The sequence below is a fragment of the Dermacentor silvarum genome, chromosome 9, assembly GCF_013339745.2.
Source record: "Dermacentor silvarum isolate Dsil-2018 chromosome 9, BIME_Dsil_1.4, whole genome shotgun sequence".
Classification (NCBI taxonomy): Eukaryota; Metazoa; Arthropoda; class Arachnida; order Ixodida; family Ixodidae; genus Dermacentor; species Dermacentor silvarum.
In genome coordinates this window covers 80,297,343-80,320,110 of record NC_051162.1, presented here as the reverse complement: position 1 = coordinate 80,320,110, position 22,768 = coordinate 80,297,343, and the positions used below count along the sequence as shown (strand labels likewise).

The following is a 22,768-nucleotide window of genomic DNA, read 5'->3' as shown; positions in this document are numbered from 1 at the left end:
CAAATGCTTTTTGAAGATCAAGAAATAGCCCAAAAGTATATTTTTTTTCTTTTTAATATGGTCGATTATCTTATCCTTGATGTACAATAGAGCTTGTTCTGTTGACTTATTTTTTATAAACCCCTATTGAATTTGTTATTATTTGATGTTTATCAAAAAGGGATGCAAGTCTATCGTAAATTACTCCTTCAAATATGTTTGATATTGTTGGAAGTACAGATATAGGTAGATAGTTTGCTAAAGTATTGACATTACCGCCTTTATGTGCTGCAGCGACCTTTGCCCTCTTTAACTGCTCCGGAAGTACAATAGTTGCATAACAATATATATTTCTTTTTTTATTAGATGCAATTCAACGTAACATTATACTAGGCTTCCGTACTATAACTGAAGAGGGCAGTAATTTAGAGTGCTTACTTATTCGCAGAGCACCTCGCCGAGTGGGAGGCCTTCGTGATGCTGATTCTACGAGTGCACGGTTGCATTCGCCAGGTGCAATTCAATATCTGGATGTCGTCAATGTCTACCCGGCCTTTCTACCGATCATTCCAGATCCAAGAGGGTTGTGTCATTGTTGACCTCCAGACTGCTGCAATGCGCGAACCGTCCAGAATGTATGGGATCCCTTTCTACCTTTCCCAAATCATGGATGAAGGCCTGCCAGGAATGTACGTTTTTATAGAGTTCACGCAGTACCCGATGAAACAGTGTAGCCTGCATTATTGCCGTGGTCTCCAAGTTTCGAATCTTTAATTTGGTGCATTGTACATGCATTGAACTTAGGAGTCATATTCAGCCAATTTTTATGTCCACTGCAGGTTGAAAGCCTATGCCGCCGTGTCTCCAATAACTTTCTCTTCCGCTATCTGACTCGAAGTTATGCCTGCAAATTTCCCAACTTCATCACACCATTTAGTTCGCTGGCGTCCTCGACTGCGCTTCCCTTCCCTTGGCATTATGCAGAACATTAACCGTTATCTGCCCTACGCATTACAATGCCTTTGGATCGCATTTTTTGTCCTAGTGTCAGCTAAAATATCGGCTATTCCCATTCGCTCTAGTCCACACCGCAGCCTTCATCTCTTAACGTTACGCCTAGCATTGTTTTTTCCGTCATTTGTTGTGTGGTCTTTATTTTATTTTATTTATATACAGAATACTGCAGGCCAACATGTGGCACAGGCAGGAGGGAGTTCGTTCATACAATAATGAGAATAAATACGTTCAAATACGTTTTGTTTTCAAGCTTCTTTGTTGGCCTCCATGCTTCTGCCCCATGTACTAGCATCGCTTGATTGCTATGATGATACACTTTCCTTTTCAATGTTAGCGGTATGCTTCTGGTCACAATTTGGTCCGCATGCGCTCCAACACATGTTTATTCTTCTGAAAATGTCCTTATCCTAATCAGTATCCATTGTGAGCAAGTATCCTAGATAAACGTACCCTTATTTGCACAGATACTGCAGGCTGGGGGCCAATAATGAATTCTTGTTCTCTTGCCAGGCTATTTAATGTTACCTTTTTTAATGTGTATGTAATGTAATGCATTATTTTGTAAGATATCTATTGGTCCACTGGAACGATAATGCGTTATAAGAAAGAGTTGTTTATGATAAAGATTTAGCTCGCTCCAGTGACAATGACATTATTTATATTGGTACTGAACATGAAGCCGATCCTTTGGGAATGTTTGCGTATGTGGATGTGTTTTAATATTGTGCTCCACATTTTGTATATTTGAGCGTTTTATTCCTTGTACAGAAGTGCAAACCAGTCGTTCGAATTTCTTGGTTACTAGGAACAATAATATTGTAAAGCGGAAGTTGAAGCACGTACGCAAACTGCACTCATCACGAAATCAAACGCGAGACACAGCAAATGTTCTTTCAAGCAGACTAATTAAAGCTAACGCACATTATCATATTGTTACACTTACGAGGTTTATGAGATATAAACCTAGTGAATAATGATTGTACTAGAAGGCAAGACTATCATGGATTTTGAAATTGCTGATCTTTTCGTTAATAACTTTAAGTTTTTTAACTAAATGTGTTCTTCATGAAGAGCATATACGGATTATAGATACTGGTACTGTGCCGTTGATTACGCCAGATGATGTTTTATCATTGCTATGGAGACTCAACGGAAAAGAAGTTCTGGTCCAGATCTGCTCAATGCATTTTCAAATAACTTTTCTTGCAGATATCTGGGCTCTTGACTAATTTTTTTAAAGTATCTTTGAACTCGGGCGAAGAGACACTTGACTGAAATAAAGCATGTCGTTTAGGCCTACAAAAAAAGGGGATACACTGATGGTGCCAAACTACAGGCCAGTCTCCATTACATCCTCCTGCTGCAGGTTGTTGGTGGATGGTATATCTCGTGAAATAAGATCCTTGCTAAGCAAAAAACAGATTGTAGCAGCATCAACGCGGTTTTCCTGATGGATTGTTTATAATACCACAATTTGTAACAATCATACATTAAATGTTGATGATTCTAGAGACACGAGGTCAAGTGGTCGATTCTTCCCTCTATTTTCGTAAAGCAATCTATAAAGCAGTACATCATGACACATTTACGTACTTGATTTACTTGCACATCTGAATAATATAATGCATTGGATTACTGCGAATTTAACTAAGGAACTGAACAATTTGTTGATAATAATGGTTGTCATTTCCATCCGTTTGGTGTAGCGTCCTGTGTGCCGCAAGGCCGTGTGTAATATCGCTGGCTTTTTTTCAGCGAAGATGTTAAGGGCTAGGTTCCCCAGGATCGTGTTCCCGTGTAGAAAAAAGTATCATCATCAGCATTGACTCGAGCGTGGTCGTCTTCTTGCGCAGATGGCTCATTGGCGCCCCTCGGCTTGCGCTCGTGCCGTTGGATGCCGTGCCGAGCACGAGCATGTTCTCGGCACGCGCAGATCGCGACCGTTGACCGACCGGCGTGTACAACAATTTCGGCTCCATAAGCGCGGTGGTTTTGCTCCTTGTACGTGGCGGTTTCCCGCCTATTGTGCCTTAGCACAGGTGTCAAAACGGATCACTAAAATGACTGATAGGTCATGACATCAATAACATCACATGCTCGTCAGTTGCGTCGCCATTACCGATAATCGCGACGCAATAGCTAGGGACCAGAAATAAAGAACGAAGGAAGGAAGGAAGAAAGGAAGGGAGTGGGGAATGTACGAAATGGGGAATGTAGGAAGGTAGCCAGGTAGGCAGTAGGAAGGAAGGTAGGTAGGTAGGAAATAAATCATATGTGCCTCATACCTGCGTTGGGTATATGGGCATGAACCACCGACAGCAGGAGCGGGAGATACCTCACAGGATCGTGACGATTCCGTGCAGTGTGCCGCGGCTATGAACGCTGTAGCTCATACACTAATCTATGACGATGGGGCGGACTTTGCGCAGCAAACGCGCTACTTGCCCCTCGCGCAGGGCGACAACAAGATGCCGGTGTCCTTGCTCTTTGACGAACATGCCGAAGACGCTCAATATATTCAATAATTATATGTAAAGTCACTATAGCAATATTCACTACGGCCGACCCAACATAGTCACAGCTTCGCTGGCTTCCATCTTCACAGTAGTAGAAGGGCTCTGAATGTTTTTTTTATTTGCAGTAATGATCCAGCAGGTGTGTTCTCCTCAGATTCAATAAAGCTTTTTTCCAGAATATTCCATATTTAAAACAACAGCTGCTTTAAAGGAACATGAAGTACCAAAGGAATGTACCGATAACGTTAGCCAGCGGTGTCAGTCCTGGGATAGGAAGTTGAATAATGAGAAAATTGTTTATCTTAAGAGTAGCCAGGGAGAAATCCGTTAGTCTATTTCATTATTGCTCTGATGGTACTGACAGTGAACACTTAGAAATTACAAATACCTAGGGGTTTCTCTCAAATGACTTATCCTGGGCTACTCCTATAAGTTGCGGCGATATTTGTCGTTAATACTCACTCCCAATCCCACCTACCCTAATAGCTTGAATATTTCAAAACACGTAGTTAATACTATTAGAGAGATTATGTCCTTACCTTCTCCCGTTCTTGATGTGTATTGTTCCACTTTTCTTGCGGAGAATTGGGGTAGTTGTGAAGTGTTTATAGATATTTCCTTAGATATTCCCGTATGCTCCCTCTTCTTGATTCCTACTGCTTGAGGAAGCTTGGAGTCAAAGAACTTTATTGCTAACTGCATAGCGAGTGGATGCATGTATGGCCACGTTTAGCTAAGTTAAGAGAATGCTTTTGCTCGGAGGGTACTCCGATTTCACGACACAAATCCACGTAGGACATAGAAATGCCTTTATGAGAACACTGTTGGATCATTTTGATTAGAATTTGTTGCATGTGAGTGCAACAGTCAAATGCTATGACTATTCGAAGCATAATTTTGATTTGTGGCTGCAATTGAAAAAAGTGCCACAAATCAGTTAATATAAAAAAACAGAAGCACAATTTTTGCATACGCCTAGCTCAGTACCAAAGCTTAATATTGCAGTTAAGTGAACTGCATATGTTAGGCCACCTAAATCTGTCAAGGTAGATGTATTAATTTACAGCTTACGTAAATTCTTCAACGTTGACAATGGTTTTTCAAATGGCTTACTCGCAAATTAGTTGTTTATGTCGGAGAGCTGTATGTTAGAGGTTTTCACGCTTTATATGTACTTAACACCCCAGAAAGAACACTTTTTATGTGATGTTTCGAGCTTCTTTTTAGTTGCGTGTAGTACACACGAACCATCTACATAGAACGGAGGAAAAATCAGCGTGATGAGAACGTTGTCACATACCGCCACACACACGTGCGGGCGGAATTAGACGCGTCTGCTTTGTACGAGAGAGGGCGAAGGAGAGCACCTGCATCATTATCATTATTGCTTCCCGCAGTTTTTTTTTGGCACCTGTTTCTTCAAAATACATGCTTGACCTTGAGACGTAGTGCGCTTGTGCCAAACTCCAGATCAGTGAATAGCTTCAGATATGTTATAAAAGGGTATTTCCTTTTTAGGGAAGTGAGCTTATGCTGGTAAGTTCTGTTATTATATTTCTGTATATTTCAGATGTTTCATTTTATGTAGATTTTTCATGTCTTGCTCATTTTGTACTTGCATTACCGTGTTTATGTTTGTTATATTTGTTACATGAGTTTCTGTATTTGGCCTACCCTGCCTTGCTTGGAAAATATACGAAAATCTCCAGTATCTTGCATTACTTCGCTGTTGATGCATGTATGGTTAACACAGCGTACGCCAGGCAGAATGCTCTCTGCATTTTCCTTGCCATACTATAGCCATCCCTGTGTCTACAACAGTGCTAAGTCAATAAATAAGTACATCAGTAAATAAGAGGTCGCCGGACTAATACGCGTGAATGTCTGGCCTGTTTTCAGAAACCTGCCAAGACTCATTAAGGTCGTCAAAGAAACGCCCTTCCTCGACAAGGTGGTTCTATGTGTTCACAACACCACTTCCGAGCCAAGAACAAGCCGAGCGGTCTCGAAGATCGTCGGTCTTAGCCGCAAGAGGGAAACGAAGCTGAAATTTTGCGTCGACGCATCGTGCGCGCCTTTTTTGCATTGTACCGGCGACAGTGGCCACGTCGCAAGGACAGCGCTTAGCCTCCAGCGAAGCATAACGCCGACGCACTTAACTGTTCGTGAACTGGCAGGCTCCAACAGCGCCCAAAGGCCATTCCTAGTTGAGGTTACTTATTGCGCTACTCGCACCATTCACTACCACATATCCACTCTACAAGTAGTTATGGGGCAGGAACCCCATTCTCAGTCAACACAGTTGGCCTAGCGAGCGTCGTACGACAGTGATTGTTTAGCAACACGTGTATACCCAATTGGGAAAAGCATCAGTGCGAGTTTAGTAAAGTGCGTCCCTCTCTTACGACCGAAAATGTGGCCGATAAAAGGTCGCTTGAAGGTATCCAAGTGCGTCAAAGGATGCGCGCCGCTCTCAAGGGTTAAGCTTGCATAGTGATATGTATGTGGTCTAGTTTCCAGGAAGCATTGACGGCTGGAGTTGTAGCTTCATGTGTGGAAAGGCGGAGCCTTGTAGGTTAAGACGCGTAGAAAAAGCGCACATGCCACTGGTGATTTTAAGAGACAAGTTGCAAGTAGTAGCTAGCAAGTAGCGGAATTAATTTCGCAGGTCACAGGAAATGCTTATCAATGTCGCTAAACGTCTGCATTCCGTGAATAAGTCCTACTCGTCGCGCTTCGGTTTTTAGTAAGAATGGTAATCTAGCTTTTACCAAAATATATTTATTGTGCACTAAAAGACACGACTCCGCTTTTGGAGCACACGGTTCTATTCATCAAGAGCGTGCTTCAGGCTTTATAGCATTAAACTTACTGCATAAATTATTTTATGCAGTAAGGACTAGTGCTGTTTTATTTTCATATGTACGCATCCATTCAATAGGCTAGCTATTTTAATTATTTCATGCATATACTTAACGTATATGTACACAAGGCGCCTTGCAGTATCACGTCACAGTATATTTACATTAGTTAGTTTTTGTACCATCTGAGTTTATTTAGAACATAAGTAATTTGTGCCCTTCGGGTGCCTTGAAATACCGTTATAGCGCTCCGAATATGCTCATCGCTGGTCTCTTCGCGAAAGTGCGATATTCATGGCTGGAACATAATTTGTATTTTTCATCAAGTCACCAATAAACATTTTGCATTTTATATGTACAATCGTGTTTAAGCTTCTTTCTACACAACTATGTCTGTGTAAACGTAAGATTTCGCAGAAAATATTAGAGTACCTTGTTCCAATAACTTTCTTTTCATGTACGCGCAGTCTCATTCAGGTAAAAAACATGCATCAGATACCTGTCCAGTGGCGAAATACGCGTGTGTTAGTGTCACTGTTGTTACTATTGTCTCCAATCATCACTAATTTAGATATCATTGCTTGGCCTGGTACGCTTGTTGTATTTTAACAACGGAATATTCTCGTTTATGTACTGTAAGGAATACAACTAATTGGGTAAAGAGCGAGCAATCACGCGCTGGAATATGCACGTGATACTTTTGCAGCATTTTACAAGATTCAGAAGCATCTTACGCTTGTTTCCTGCTGCTGAATTTTAGTTTCAATAAGCATACCGAAGAATAATAAAATGTGAAGATTGTTTAGTAATAATGGAACAAAAGGGCTGTAGATTATGCGCAGTCATTGCGATAAACATTCCTTATTTGATTCAATTCACTTCTCGCATAACTTTATTCGATTAGGTTCTAAAATCTACAATTTTTACACCTGTGTAACCGATCAAATTGCAGCTGTTCGAAACGCGCGCGCAATCTGACGGGTTATGCGAAGTTTCGATTCGGCAACGCACGGTAAAAATTTCTTGGACCAGTCAAACGATGTCTGTACAAGTATGCGGATAGCATTCTTTTGAGACGAAAATGAATTGGTAGACATGTTAAAGGATTTACTTATGAAGAGCGCTGTGAACCAGGTTATGCACCCGGTTCTTTCAATGGCTGTAGTTTTCCGCGGCTTTTGTACTGGAGGATGATCGGAATCGTTTGAACCACGTGCCTAAGAAGGCAGATTCAGCTGGGCTCCGATAGCGACGACTCGGAGTAAGAGTAACAATGGGATAAACTTTCTCCTTCGCGTTCTGCAACTAAAGCCATTTTTTATATTGTCTAGACTGATCTGATGAATGGCAGACGCATAAAACATTAAAACTAAAGACCGCACGTGCGTGAGTGAACCACCACGGTTTTTTCACATCAGAGAATTCGATTTCTCTTATCAATACTTTCGCCAGTCCGATTCAGAACACGTCTCCTGCGCGGAGCATGTGCGGTTTGAAATTTACATTTTGTTTGAAATTATTTTTTTCTTATCTTCAAAAACAATCGCCTAACCTTTGCCGCACATCACTACAGCCCTCTCACTTTCTTTTTATTTTCATGAATTATGAACTCAATGCCAAGTTAACTTTTCTCAGAACATTTAGAAACATTGTATATGACGGCTGCATAACGTTTGTGGCCACGTCCATAAATAATTTGTTAGTTCTGGCATTCAGCGGACACACTTGAAACTTTGAACGCTGATCAACCATAATGTCCCTCTATATCTCGGAAAGTTGGGCTAATTAAGTGGGACTTGTACTAATTCTCCCAGCAGGGCAGACATACTTTCTACATACTGAATACTGCGAATACTGTAATTTACAGCAAATACTGTAATGATCCATAAAATTTAAGGTTTACATGCGCATCATACGTTTGGTGGGTGCAGCCATTGATTATGAAGGAAGTCAGGTACATTCGAAGTGAGTTATGTACAATTTACATGCTGGAGGAAATATGTTAGCCAATGATGCAGCAAGATGGGTCAATCCAGAGCTCGTGAATAAGTACTGTGCCTGGGCAAGTCCACAGCTGGTGGTACTCATCGACATCTTAGTACAGGGTTGTTCATTTGAGACGGGTAGCGTCGCAAGGGTGACGACTAGTCCAACCGTGACCCTCCTCACGAAAACTTCCACCTCATTATGAGGTTGCAGGCTGAGGAAGCGGGCCACGATTTAATAACAGGAACTGTATCGTGACAGAATATAAGTTGGAATACTCAAAAAAATGAGAATTAGTACTGCCAACAATAACACTAATGCGTCCACACATGGTGATGCGGGTGGATGTGTTCCAGATGTGTTGTGAAAGGGGCCCTGAACCAGTTTTTATCGAAGTGGAGAAGGGTATTTCAATTGAAAATAGGCGCATTCAGAAATATTTTCTGCAACAAGTACTTCAATGCGTACAGCAGAAGCGAAGTTACTGGCAATCAAACATTGATTCCTTCTTCAATGCCTTGCACTGCGAAGGCTACGGCGGAGTGGGGCTGGCCACAACGCTTTGTCTTAGAAAAGTAACCGTGGCGCGCAGTTCAAATTTCATTTTGGATGTTAACGTAAACGCCATGGCTTCCGATTTTGGTGCATACTACGGGCTAAACTTAAGCGAAACGCGGTTGTCCTCGCTGAGCAGCCGTGCGCGTAGCCAGTACACTCGTGGCCGCACCCCGCGGCGGCCACGGTGCCAACATTTCAGCCAAGTTTTGCTGGCGAGCAAACCTTGGCTGAGATGTTCACAGCAGCGTATGCTAACCGTGGACTAAATTATTTCACCCAGCCCGAGGGGTGGTTCAACGTCCCTTTAACTTAGCTCTTTCTCTTGAAGTGAAATGGCAGATAACAGCGTCCTTGCATTCACTGTAGATGAATACTGACACAAAAGTCATGATGAAGCTTGCGTATTTTTCAAGAAGCTATGAATTTTGTCTAGTTTATTGCCACAGAAGGAATTAGTGTGTATGTGTACTTGTGCAGATGTTCGACAAGCCTAGGGCTACTTCAGTAGATTTTTTTTTTTTTTTTGAGGCGGGTGGAAACTTTTCACACACAAACGTTTTGCTGCGCGCGTTATGCGCTGCACGCTAGCAAAACTTATGGTTACGCGCACTCAAATGTTGTTTGGCGGAGATCTTACGAATGTGCGGTGGTTGCTTCCTGTGCTCACTTGCTCCTTCCGTCAGCAGACGTAAAAGCTACCGCAGTCTAAGTTTCTCCTAGACGATCTTGAGTCAATGTTATACGCTAGATAAATGTGCGAACTTCACATTTGCACCTGCCTAAATTGTGATGCTTGCATGGTATCGTGCTCTGATGTGGCTCTCAACTTCATCGATAATTGTCGCGTGCTCTAGGTGAGTGCTCTTGTGTGAAGAAGACGAGGTCCACTTGATAAATTGGAGGGAGGCATCAGCTTGTTCTGCGAGTCGTACGTAGATCCCGTCACGTACGTAGGGAGCATAGCTATAGCGCACTTATATAGCGTGATTACGCGAGACTATCGAATGTTCTTTATCCTCCGTGCATGCTCGTTTCGCTCACAAATGCTCTTACGAATGCAGCGGTCACACGTACGTGAAACTAAAGCTGTCAAATGACATCAGGGATGCCGATCTTCTGTTCCTTCTTTCATGAAAAATGTAAATGTGTTGGGTAGGCACATGGCCGTACATTTACCGTCACATGTAACTGCCGCGTCGGTGAAGGCCACACTGATGCGAGGGAACGTGATTGATAAGTGGCAATTAGGCTTTGTTTTCATGCAGCCAAGCGATTTGTCGCTTTTAATGAAAGTACTAAACCTGCAGGAGGATAATTGATCGACTTGAGGTACTGATAGCGCCTTGTCGTGAAAGTAGGCGAAATGATCGACAGAAACGAAAATATGTCACGCCTTTAAGTCTTCTGCTTGTTACCGTCATTTGGGATGTGCTCGTGCAGATCGCACTAACCTGCTCGCAATTTATCTAGCTATGCTGAAGACCCGGGGAGAAGAATTTTACGCTCTTTTTTATAGAGACTTACTATTGAAAGAAAGGAACGAGTGGTAATTATCTACAAATATTTTAGTTAGCCCCAAACGCTAAGCTTTCTAGAAAACATTAAAGTGAGCCAAAAGCGAACCAAAAGCGAACTAGGTACGCCATTTGTCTTTTCCAGGATACTACAAAAAGTTATTTATAATGTCTGCGGAACATTTCAAACACTCGCAAAAGTAATTTCGTGGAAAGCCCTGTATCGGGTAACACTCGAAAAAGCTTTCCCTGCCCATCTCTCATAACATGCTCCCTGCCAGCGCTGGGCAGTATCGAAGAAACATGCATCTTAGATACTATCCTAATATACTCTTCAGGTATCTTGTATCTGTATCATAATATATTCCACGAGATGTGTATCAGTATCTGTAGTTTGGATACATTCTATGAAGCATTGTGAATCTTAGGACACACGATGCACAGCACTGAAAAATTCAAGAAGACACACAGAGTCACTGAGGTTATAGGAAATCATGGGATGAAAATTCATTCCCACAGACGAGACATTTGTGCGAATATTTCTTATACCCAAGTATAATTGAGAAATTCGAATGCTGTGGTGTCATACAATAAAATTTTAATATGATTTAGGAATCCCATTCTACGTATCGTCGTTCGGAGGATTGAGGCAACTGCAGAACGGAGGCAGCCAGTGTTTTGCTAGAGTGTCTTGAGCAATGTCGACTGAAGACAGGTGTCGTGAAATGAATTATTGTTCTGACTAACAGTTTTGCTGCATTCCGTGCAGTGCACTACACGCAGCGTCCACTACACACAGCGCGGTGTGTGATAGACGTATCTGTGTCTGCATGTGTGGGTATGCACGCGGTTGTCAGCGCGTCTGTTTTCGTTATTTTATTTATCTAAGCAATGCATATAGCTGTACGTTATGAGTAATTTTTCAAGATTTACTCATGCCTGATCCAGTGGCAGCTAAGCACCCACACAGATGCTCCGCTATGGAATTCGATAGTCGCCATCCTGCTTTGGGTGCCGTATAAAGAACCCCACGTCTTCACAACATAATCTGGAGTCCTCCCTTAGCTTACAGAGTCTCTCATAGCACACTGTACAGTTCGTGGGAACGTTAAACCACAAAATCGAAATTACTAGCTGCGAAAGTAGGTGTCAAACGCCACAGCGATGCCGTATTGGACTTATTCTGCTTGCCGCGGTTATCCGATTGCAGCTTTTGCTTATTTTCCTTCACTACGGAATGCTCTTTATAGTCACGTGAGCAAACAGATACTTGTAAGATTATTCCGCCACTGCCGCACCCAGTTTGTCCAGCAGTTCGCCATCAGAAATTATCGACGTACTCTGAGACGACAACATAGCCGCCGCCCCAATTAGCAAGGAGCGTGAGGTGTGCAGGAAACGCCTAGCCTGCTTACGCTCTAACGACAATGTCCTTCTTCACGACTCCAGCGACCTATTATCATTTTCTACAGCCAGTTCATACGTGATTTCCCGACTATCTTCAAAATGCAAGTCATTCGACAGGGTTATTCGGCCTTATTTATGTCTGAATAGATCAGCCGACATGCTAAGAAAACAAGCTGAATAATACCTGAGATATTTGTGCACGCTGAGGATCACTAGTCGTTATCAACAAATTTTCTGCCATAGCAACGCATTCTCGCATTTAACAGTTGGAATGATCATAAGGCTTCTCGCTTTTTCATCCTTTCGTGCTCTCCAATAGAATTACATGGTTGAATTTTTCTCAACCCTACCTATCCTGTATGCTTTTTCTCTGTCCGTGATTTTAAGCTTAACCTTAACGCAAATAATCCGCCCCGATTTAACGCGACCGTTAACGCTATATTTACTGGTTAGCATCGCGGCACATTTGTGGAATTTCTCTACTGTGAGTAAAGATTCTACAAAAGTTGCCAACCTTATCTCCATATTTTCTAGCACCTTCTTAGGACTAGAATCCCAAACGCGAGTTTGTTGCCATTTCCGGGCAATGGCCCAGGTCTCCTGCACCACTTGTGGGCCTATATTCTGAAAAATACTAGTTGAAACTTCAGCGTTATAGTCCGCGGTACCATTTTCTCATTACCAGATGAGGGAAACGGTATCTTAGAATGATCACTAATTGATCACTATCATTAAATGCAACAGTTACCTAATCTTAGTTTGAAAATTTTATTTATGTTTATGACGGCAGCAAAGTAAAATCAAGGTGAGCGTTTTGCAAGACACATTGCCAACACAGATTGCCGGAGCTTTTTTTAATGTAGCACTGCTATCAAATGAACTAGCAGAATTGACGAGTATGAGTGTAATGTCTTGGTGAGTCGCATGTTTTGATGGATTTGCCCCTTTCCTCGCAAATAAAACTGGTCAAATTACTTTGTACACAGTAGCTGCGACGCCTCTGCCATTCTTATATAGAAAGTAGCAGCAGAAAGCATATTTGAGCACAAACACCGCCGTAGTTATGCGTAATATATTTAAAAAGGCTCCATTATGTGCAACCAATATAGCATTGTTTCACAAGCACTGCTTCGAAATGCGATGCACAAGCAATAAACTGCACTATACTACAATAAAAGCTGAATAGAACATTATGGTTTTATGGCAAGCAGCAATGTGTGAATACAGTCAAAACACGACTACCCGCTTATAATGATGATCAAAAGCAGTAAGGTAGCAGCAGTGGTACTGTGAACCACTGGTGCTATATTTCAAAGAGTCTAGCGGTGCCAGGCCTCGAACTTTCTATCAGGTGGATTTCCTGCCAGACGTGTGGAACTCCTGCAGTAGCTGAACATAGGGCCGGGAGCGCGCTTCCATCTATCTAACCGGTAGATACCCGGCGGTGGTACTCATCTGGCTTCGAAAGTTGCGGGGATGCTCGACTGTCTCACTAAAGCTGTGGTGGGACAATGGGAACCAAGAGAGATTTCGCAAATCTTTACAGACCCCCTCTCGAGATGAAAACACGTATATACAACCGAGTACCATGTTGTGCTACATCTCTAACCATTTAAAAAAGAAAACGGTGGATTTGCGGTGTTTACCAGGATTCGAGCAGTAGCGGTGCCAAGTTCTGTGACTCGCCTGTGTTTCGCCGTAATTACAGGTGCAGGCCCTGTATCTAAGCGTACCACTCCTGAAGAAAGCAGTATGCCCGGCAGGGGGCACGCGTGTGTCCATTTTTGATGAACCGATGGGTACCCGGCAGTGGTCAGAGCGAAATCCAGTACCTCCGGCTGTGGAGGCGGGCGCTCTGCCACTAGCCCACTCTTCCATGATGATGATGATGATGATGATGTGTGGTGTTTTATGGCGCAAGGGCCAGTTATGGCCAAAGAGCGCCATGCCAGTGCTTGTGAGTGTGCAGTGGAACGATGAATTATGAGAAGTAGATGAAGTGTGGCTGTAAAGGGGCCTAAAAATAATCGCTGTAAAATGCGTAAAATATACATGCACTAAAATCATGGCAATGACTAATGAGGTGTAATATGAAATGAAGAATGCACTGAGAAAGAATGACACGATATATAAAATATTTAAGATGTAGTAGTTGGAAAGAAGCACTACTGCCTAAACAGAGCCCTTGAACCACAAGTGCCAGGAGGCATGTGCTTATACAAAACTACTATCACAGCGGCATCCTCTGGAGAGAGGATGCGCTATGAATTTATTGGGCTTATAACATGCAGTACCACGTCATTTAAGAAAGCGAGGACTGCTTTAGTGCTAAACAGCGGTTCACCACCAAGGAACATACTGGGATGCAGAGGGACATGATAGCGGTAAGCTAAAGGGAAATGTTTTTTTTTCTATCTGCTTCGGCATCCCGACACTCCAGCAGAACGTGGAGGACGGTTAGCCTCAAACCACATCTACCACAGGTTGGTGGTTCATCCCCGGTCAACAAAAAACTATGGGTGCCAAATGTATGACCTATTCTGAGACGACAGAACAGGACATCAGTTCGCCGTGTTCTCGTTGCGGAGGGCCAGAAACCTAACTGTGGCTTAATCAAGTGAAGCTTATTATTTGTTTGTGCATCCCACAGACGTTGCCAATGGCTTCGCAATTTTTACGGAAGAAATGTTTCAAATCTGTTGCAAAAACAGCAGCTGTAGGATTAGTAGCGTGCGATGTTATTGACGTAGCCAATCGGTCAGCTAGCACATTACCCTCAATGCTTCTATGGCCAGGCACCCAGCATATAATGATATGCTGGTTAGATACATACGCTCTACACAGTACGGAATAGAGCTCAATGAGTATAGGATTTTTCTGTTTACAGGCTGACTTTAAAGCGTTTACGACACTTAGAGAGTCTGTAAATATGATTGATTTTTGAAGTTTAGATTTCCTTATATGCCTCACAGCTGACAATAAAGCATAGGCCTCAGCCGTAAAGATACTTGCTTCCGGGTGGAGTACACCGGATTCCGAGAAGGATGGGCCGACGGCTGCATACGACACCCCGTCACGTGACTTAGAAGCGTCTGTATAAAACTCTGTGCATGTGTACTTGGACTGGAGTTCAAGGAAATGCATTTTGATATGTGCCTCTGGTGCGTGCTTAGTGACCTCCACGAATGATGTGTCACACTCTATGAGCTGCCATTGCCACGGCGGTAACAGTTTCGCTGGAGCCATAAGACAGTGTTGAAGCAACGGAACACCCATTTCCTCACTAAGATTCCGCACACGCAAAGAGAACGGTTTTCTTGATGCCGGTCGATTTTGGAAGAGTGTGGCAGTGGTCATGTCGTTTATGCTTGAATAAGAGGGATGTTCAATGTTCGCATGTACTCTAAGAAAATATGTAAAACTATTATATGAACGCTGCAGATGAAGTGACCACTGATTCGACTCTACGTAGAGGCTGTGGATCGGACTTGTTCGGAAAGCACCGGTCGCAAGGCGGATGCCCAGATGGTGAACGGGGTCTAGAATTTTTAATGCACTTGGCGTTGCGGAATTATAAATTATAGCTCCGTAATCAAGGCGTGCGCGGACAAGACTGTTGTACAAGTTCAGTAGACATTTTCGGTCACTACCCCATGTTGCGCGCGACAAAATTTTTAAAAGGTTCATCGTCTTCAGACACCTTGCCTTCAAATATTTAAGATGGGGGATAAAGGTAAGCTTTGAGTCTAGAATTATTCCCAGGAATTTATGTTCACTGCTCACGGATAGTTCCTCTTGATTAATCGTGAGATTTGGCACTGGTGTCATGCCTCTTTTGTTTGAGAAAAGTATGCACGTACTTTTCTTTGCATTTATTTTAAATCCATTTACATCAGCCCATTTAGACAGTTTGTTTAATCCAAGCTGTACCTGTCATTCGCAGATAGCAATGTTGCATGATTTGAAACCTATCTGTACATCATCGACATACACAGAATAAAACATGCTGCGTGGAAGAACTGTATACAGGGAGTTCATTTTTACAATAAAGAGTGTGCAACTAAGCACACCCCCTTGTGGCACGCCAGCCTCCTGGGTGAATGTTCTAGATAAAAGATTGCCCACTCTTACGCGAAACGTCCGGTTAGACAAGTAGCTTTCGACTGTGTTTAACATATTTCCACGGACCCCCATCGCGGAAAGATCTCGCAGAATCCCGAAGCGCCATGTCGTGTCGTACGCTTTCTCTAGATCTAGAAAGACCGAAAGTAAAAACTGTTTATGTATAAACGCATCTCTGATGTTTGCCTCGATGCGAACAAGGTGGTCTATTGTTGACCTACCTTCTCGGAAGCCACACTGGAAGGGATCTAGTATTTTGTCATTTTCTAGGAAACAGATTAGGCGCCGGTTTATCATTTTTTCATACAACTTGCACAGGCAGCTTGTTAGCGTTATTGGCCTGTAGCTGCTAGCTAAAGACGGGTCCTTGCCTTGTTTAAGAATCGGGATGACTATGGCTTCTTTCCACAAGGAAGGAATATATCCAGCCGCCCACATGGCATTAAAGAGAGAGAGGAGTGTTGTCAGTGTTTCGGGGTGTAAGTACCTAATCATTTCGTAGATGATACGGTCGCCACCTGGCGCTGAGTTGTTGCAACAAGCGAGAGATGCTTTAAGTTCGGCTAAGCTGAATGGTCGGTTGTAAGCCTCATTTGATGAACCTTTGCGATTCAGGGGCTGCTGCTCTTCGCGTTCTTTGAACTTCAGGAAAGATTGTGTATAGTGCGATTTACTCGATACATATTCGAAGTGTTTGCCTAGACTATCCGCCTGGTCTTCCAGGCTATCACCTTGGCTATTTACTAAGGGTAGGGGATGTGACTCCCGACCTATTAATTTATTTACCCTATTCCAGACTTTCGTTCATCTGTATACGAGTTTATGCTGGAGATGTACTTTTCCCAGCTTCTCTTTTAGCACGTCTGCGCGTTCTCCTGCCCTGCGATTTGCTTGTTTAAAATTAATCAAGTTTTCGGTTGTTGGGGAGTTGCGGAACAATCCCCAGGCCTTGTTTGCTTTTTACGTGCTTTTTGGCATTCCTCGTTCCACCAAGGCAGGCGACGCTTATTAGCTAGTCCATTAGTTTGTTGTATGCACCTTTCTGCAGCGTCAGTGATAAAACCTGTTATATACGCCACAGCATCGTCTATGTTAAGAGAGGCAATGTCATCCCGGCCTAAATATGTTATTTCTTTAAAAAGTTGCCAGTTAGCAGAGTTAACCTTCCATCGGGGGACATGTGGCGAGCAACCATCTTGTTTTGTTAAGCTTAGTATAATTGGAAAGTGGTCGCTCCCAAAGGGGTTCTTCAGAACGGACCACTGCAGGTACGGAATTAGTGTACTCGACACGATACTCAAATCTATGGAGGAGTATGAATTATGCGCCACGCTGTAGTACGTTGGCTCTTTCTTATTAAGTAAACATGCTCCCGAGGAAAAAAGGAAGTTTTCAATTAGGCGACCTCGTCCATCACAACGCGAGTCTCCCCACAAGGTGTTATGTGCATTGAAATCTCCGAGAACTATGTATGGCTCCAGAAGTTCATTTATGTAGTTTTGAAATTCAGTTTTATGTAGCTGATAATTGGGAGGGATGTATATAGAGCTGATAGTGATCAGCTTGTCAAACAACACCCCTCGGACAGCAACTGCCTCTAGGGGCGTATGAAGTTTTAATTCCCGGCAGGCAATACCTCTATCGACTACAATAGCCACACCACCAGAAGACACGACTGTGTCATCGCGGTCTTTACGAAAAATGGCGTATTGCCGGAGAAAGTTTGATTGTGTAGGTTTTCTCTGACACAGCACCTTAGGATTAAACCTGTGTAGGATTTCTTTGACGTCATCGAGGTTGTGTAGGAGTCCTCTGACGTTCCATTGTATTATTTGTGTATTCATGTTGGAAGTGCTTTTTTGTGCTGTGTGTTTAAAAAAGAGACTAATTTAACTTACAGAGCCCTTGTCGGGCCCTGTGATGCGGGCTTTCTCTTTTTTGGAGCGATCGCGAGATTCTCGCGGCTCCTTTGGCGCTTGCGGCGCTGTCTGGCCGGTTGTTGTGTCCATCGCCTCTTGCGAGGCGCTGTACACGCGCTCTTGCGAGCGGTTGTTTTGACGGGAAGGCCTCGTTTCGAGGGACGAGGCCCTTGAGGCCACCAGCCCGGAGGTTGATGGCCCCTTCTTGTGAGTTGGCGGAGCAGCGTTAGCTGCAGCCACGGGGGGGGGGGGGGGGCGGATGGCGTCACTGCCGGCTCACTGTGTGCGGGCCGGACAGCCGCCGGAAGCCGTTGCGACGCTGCCCCCTGACGCGCCACTTCGGCAAAGGTGTTCTTTGGCAGGTAGGATACCCGCCTGCGTGCCTCCTTGAACGTTAGATTTTCCTTTACTTTAATCGTTACAATTTCTTTTTCTTTTTTCCAGGACGGGCACGACCGCGAGTATGCGGCATGCTCGCCATCACAGTTCACACAGTGGAGAGAGTTTTCGCATGTTTCAGAGGCATGGTCACCGGAACTACATTTAGCACATGTCTGTCGGCCTCGGCAGTTCTGGGAACTGTGGCCGAAACGCTGGCACTTGAAGCAACGAAGAGGATTTGGTACATAGGGTCTGACCCGTAGCTTTACATAGCCTGCCTCGATTGTCTCGGGCAGGATGCTTGAGCCAAAAGTAAGTACTATATGCTTGGTTTTGATCTCTTTGCCGTCCCGTCTTAGCATGATTCGTTTAACAGTGATCACGTTTTGCTCGCTCCAGCCTTCCAACAGTTCAGCTTCTGTCAGTTCCATGAGGTCATCGTCGGAGACAACACCACGGCTGGTGTTCATAGTTCGGTGCGGGGATATTGTCACTGGGATCTCCCCGAATGACACTAGGTTAGGAAGCTTTTCGTGCTGTTTCACATCGCGGAGCTCCAAAAGGAGGTCGCCGCTAGCCATTTTCGATGCTTTGTAGCCTGCTCCAAGAGCTTTCGTCAGACTTTTCGAAACAAGAAAGGGTGAGATCATTCTCACCGTCTTTTCGGGTTTATCAGAATGGATCACATGAAATCGGGGGAAGATTTGCAATCTGTTGCCATGGAATTCAAAAATATCTTCGGTGCGCCCTCGTTTGTGAGAGCGATCAGGGAGTCGGGGGAATGAAGAAAAAGCCATAAGCTAACAATGATTTCGGTAACTATGCCAGCCACCCACCACCGAGCCCAACAAGGGGACGCTACAAGACCCGAAGGAGATGCAGACGCCAGCTGTACATAGTCACTATAACATAATATAATAGACCCAAGGATGGATAAACTACACCAGGTTAACCCTTGCTGCCTGGAAAATAGGAAGTAAAACGAAGTGAAGAGAGGACAGGAGAGATGGAAAGTAAGAGAGAAAGACGAAGGTTGGAGGGAGAGAGAGAGAGACAGGAAAAGGCAACTACCGATTTCCCCCGGGTGGGTCAGTCCGGGGGTGCCGTCTACGTGAAGCCGAGGCCAAAGAGGTTTGTTGCCTCCGCCGGGGGGCCATAAAGGTCCAAACTCCCGGCTTCGGCTCAACCTCCAGGATCCCCTTTTCCCCGCACACGGCTAACCCGCGCACGGTTAGACGCGGGAGGGTCCAACCCCCATGTGCTCGGGTCCGTGGTGTCGCAACACACCAAACGCCTGCTGACGCAGACGCCCCTGCGGGCACGGGAGGGTCCAACCCTCGTGTGCTCGGGTACGTGGTGGCGCAACTCACCAAACGCCTGCTTGCGCAGACTCCCCTGCGGGGTAAGGGTGAGTTGTTAGCCAAAATTGTTGTTGAAGCCACAATTCTTGCGGAGAAAGCTGGTCTTCTCGTTGATTTTGTTACGTGTGATGCAGCCTCGTGGAACAGAAAAATGTGGAGGGTGCTCAATATAAGAGCATCAGTGAAAGAAGTGGTCTGCAAGAGGCAACATCCAGTAGACAGCAGCCGCTCACTCTATTTTTTTTTCTGATTTCCCTCACCTAGTGAAGAATGTACGGAACAGACTCCTCAACACAACTTTAAACACGCCGGATGGACAAGTGTCCTTACAGTTCGTCAAAGAAGCTCTCAAGCTTGACACAAGTGCAATTGCTTTAAGGGCGATGCCAGGCATAAATAATGTTCACGTTGCACCTAACAATTTCGAGAAGATGAGAGCCAGTTATGCCTTTCAAATCTTCCGGCAAGGTCCTTTGCAGGCATTCTTCCTTTATCGGGCGCAACTAGAGAGGAAGTGGGGAAACATAGGCGCAACAGAGAAGTTCTTTACAAGAATGAAATCACTCATCAGCATAATGACTGCTAGGTACCCAGCAGAAGCTCTAAGACCGAACTCTTCTGTTGCGGAACGGATAAAAGAAATGCTTGATTTTCTGAACAAATGGGAGCACCAGACCGATAAAGGACATTTCCTGAGTGATTCCACTGCAGAAGGGCTTAGAGTAACACTGACAAGTACGCTGGAGATGCTTGAGTACTTACGCAAAGAGGTTGGATTCATATACCTGCTGACGTCACGCCTCAGCCAGGATAAAGTTGAGAACTTCTTCGGCATAGTGAGAATGTCATCAGGCTGCAACACCCACCCAACACCGCAGCAGTTATTGCTAACAGTGAATTGTCTCTCTTTCTACAATCTCGCTCAGAGTGTTGTTGGTGGAAATGCTGATGGGTGCGTCATCAGCTCTCTTCTTGACACTACAGACAAAGAGGAAACTTCCAAGGGAAAGCTTTTAAGAACAGTGGAGTCATCCATAGGTGACCATGCAGTGTCTCCAACGGTGCCTGTGTTAACTGCAATCAATGAACACGAGTACCACGTGGAAAGAAGTGATTCAAGGATCACTTACTACATTTCAGGCTATGTGGCAAGAAAGTACGTGCTGCCAAGCAAATGCTCCCGTTGTATAAGCGAGCTCTTGCTTCCAGCAGAGCAGGGGCGCCTGTTGAATGCCTCTGTGTTTGTGCAGCACAAGGATGAGGGGGGCCTCTTGTACCCTTCACTTCAGCTGTTCCGCTTCATCACACACCTGGAGAGCATCTTTACAAGTTGTTTCTCGGCTCATAAGGTTCATCGGGAAAGTGTGATGGACGTGTTACAGATGATTCATGGTACTTCGTCTCTAAAAATGATTGGTTGTGCAGAACACAGTGAAAGGCTGACACCTCGCATTATTGGGTTTTACATAACCAGGAGGCTTCACTTTTTTGTTAAAGGGATAAATAAGTCAAACGCTGCCAAGCGGAAGCCAGCAAAGCATCTCAAGCTCAGAATTTGAATGTTCTATCTATAATGTCATTATATGTAACTGGAAATAAAAAATTTTCAGAGCTGTGACATTGTTTTCCATATTATTTATCATAGCAGTAATTAACGATACAGAGGCGCAGATGCCTTAAAGAAACAGCCGCAGGTAATGGCGTTATAGGGCTATGTAAACCGCCTATTTGTTTAGCAGGTCTAAGTATCTAATCATTCTTTTGCTACTATAGGTGGTATTCACGCGTAAGCAACACTGTGATCCCGTGCAGCATGACCGGAAGGGCTCAGGCCGGCGCGGCGAGCTTTCCGCTTCCGGCCGCCATATCCTTGGGGGAATGCTTTCGTTTCGTGGTGCTTTGAAGTGCAGCAGCAGGCATTGCAATCTCAAGGACCTCGGCAATCATTTTAATCATGGTTAATTGCGCTGTGTTCGGATGCAACAACGAGTCGCGGCGGAAAACTGACTCTGGTGAGAACACGAAGAAGCTTAGTTTTTTTTCTGTGCCGAATGTTGTTCGTTGGCAATGCAGCCAGACCTTAGAGATCTCAACGAAGCGTCGAGCGGAATGGTTTCGTCGCCTCTACCGGGGTGACATTATACAGACGCTACCCACTACAAAGTCTGCAGCGAGCACTTCGTTTCTGGTGAGTGCATATTTGTCGTTCTGCTACAAATTGCGCAGCGCGAATTTGAAGGGTAGGGCTTGCACGTGGTCGATGCTAGTAATGCTGTAGCGTATGTGGTTAGCATAACGTTTGAAGGCTTGCTTTAGGTAGTGAACTGTAGTAAAAGGACAACACGGTGGTTGCTACTCTGCCGCCTTCTCCTGTTCCCTTTCACTCAAACTGAGTTGCACTAAATGCCAAGACACCCGCCGTGGTGGCTTAGCGGCTAGAGCGTTGCGCAGCTAAGCGCGATTTCGCGGTACGAAATCCCGGCCACGCCAGCCGCATTTTGATGGGATGGGGTGAACCGCAAAACGCCCGTGTACCGTGTATTGGGTGCACGTTAAAGACCCCAGGTGGTCAGAATCATTCCGGAGTCCCCCGCTGCGACGTGCCTCGAAGTGGTTCAGAAGTACTGTAGATTGGGCAAGTTGGTGCATCGTATTCTGTCACCTGTTCCCTTTTTTCCTTCATACTCAAACTGAGTTGCGCTAAAGCAAGAACTCGAAGTGGTCTTGGCATGTAAAACCCCAGAAATTAACTAATGCTATGACATCATGCCTGTTCGTGTTTATGATGCTGGCGTAATTGTTCCGGAAACGAGCGAAGCCTGTCGTACTGCTGATTCTGCTGTTTGAAGTTATTTTGCCCGAGAGCCCTTAGCACACTGTGTGATTTTTGTGTAAAAGCTGGTTGTCGTGCAATTGTGGCCTCAAGTAATGGCTAGACTTCTTGCTACTGCAACCAGTGGCTATTCTTGTTAGAAATGCGTCAGTTTTCAAGGAACTTGTTTTGTTGTGCAAACGCAGTCTCGTTCATACTTGCAGGCAGGCAATCCTACTTAATGGATCTGACGAACCCGGACTGGGCGCCAAGCTTGCACCTAGGGTATGACACAAAGTCAACAACTCGATCTGAAGAAAGGTATGTATGTATGT

At 44.4% G+C, this 22,768-nt stretch overlaps 1 protein-coding gene across 2 annotated transcripts in view; it reads left to right on the top strand.

The window, feature by feature from the left end:
• Nucleotides 1-22,768, top strand: part of LOC125940397 (uncharacterized) — a 33,857-nt gene that overhangs the window by 4,678 nt on the left and 6,411 nt on the right. The window contains exons 2-3 of one of the 2 annotated variants that reach the window (XR_007463614.1): nt 428-668; nt 5,412-6,138. Coding sequence is in view for 1 of the 2 variants with exons in the window: in XM_049656501.1 (XP_049512458.1) it covers nt 428-668; nt 5,412-5,823 (653 nt within the window). In the remaining variant the exon portion in view is untranslated. Of the gene's footprint in view, nt 1-427; nt 669-5,411; nt 6,700-22,768 lie in introns of those variants that run through there. The other variant, XM_049656501.1, reaches the window with a different exon arrangement.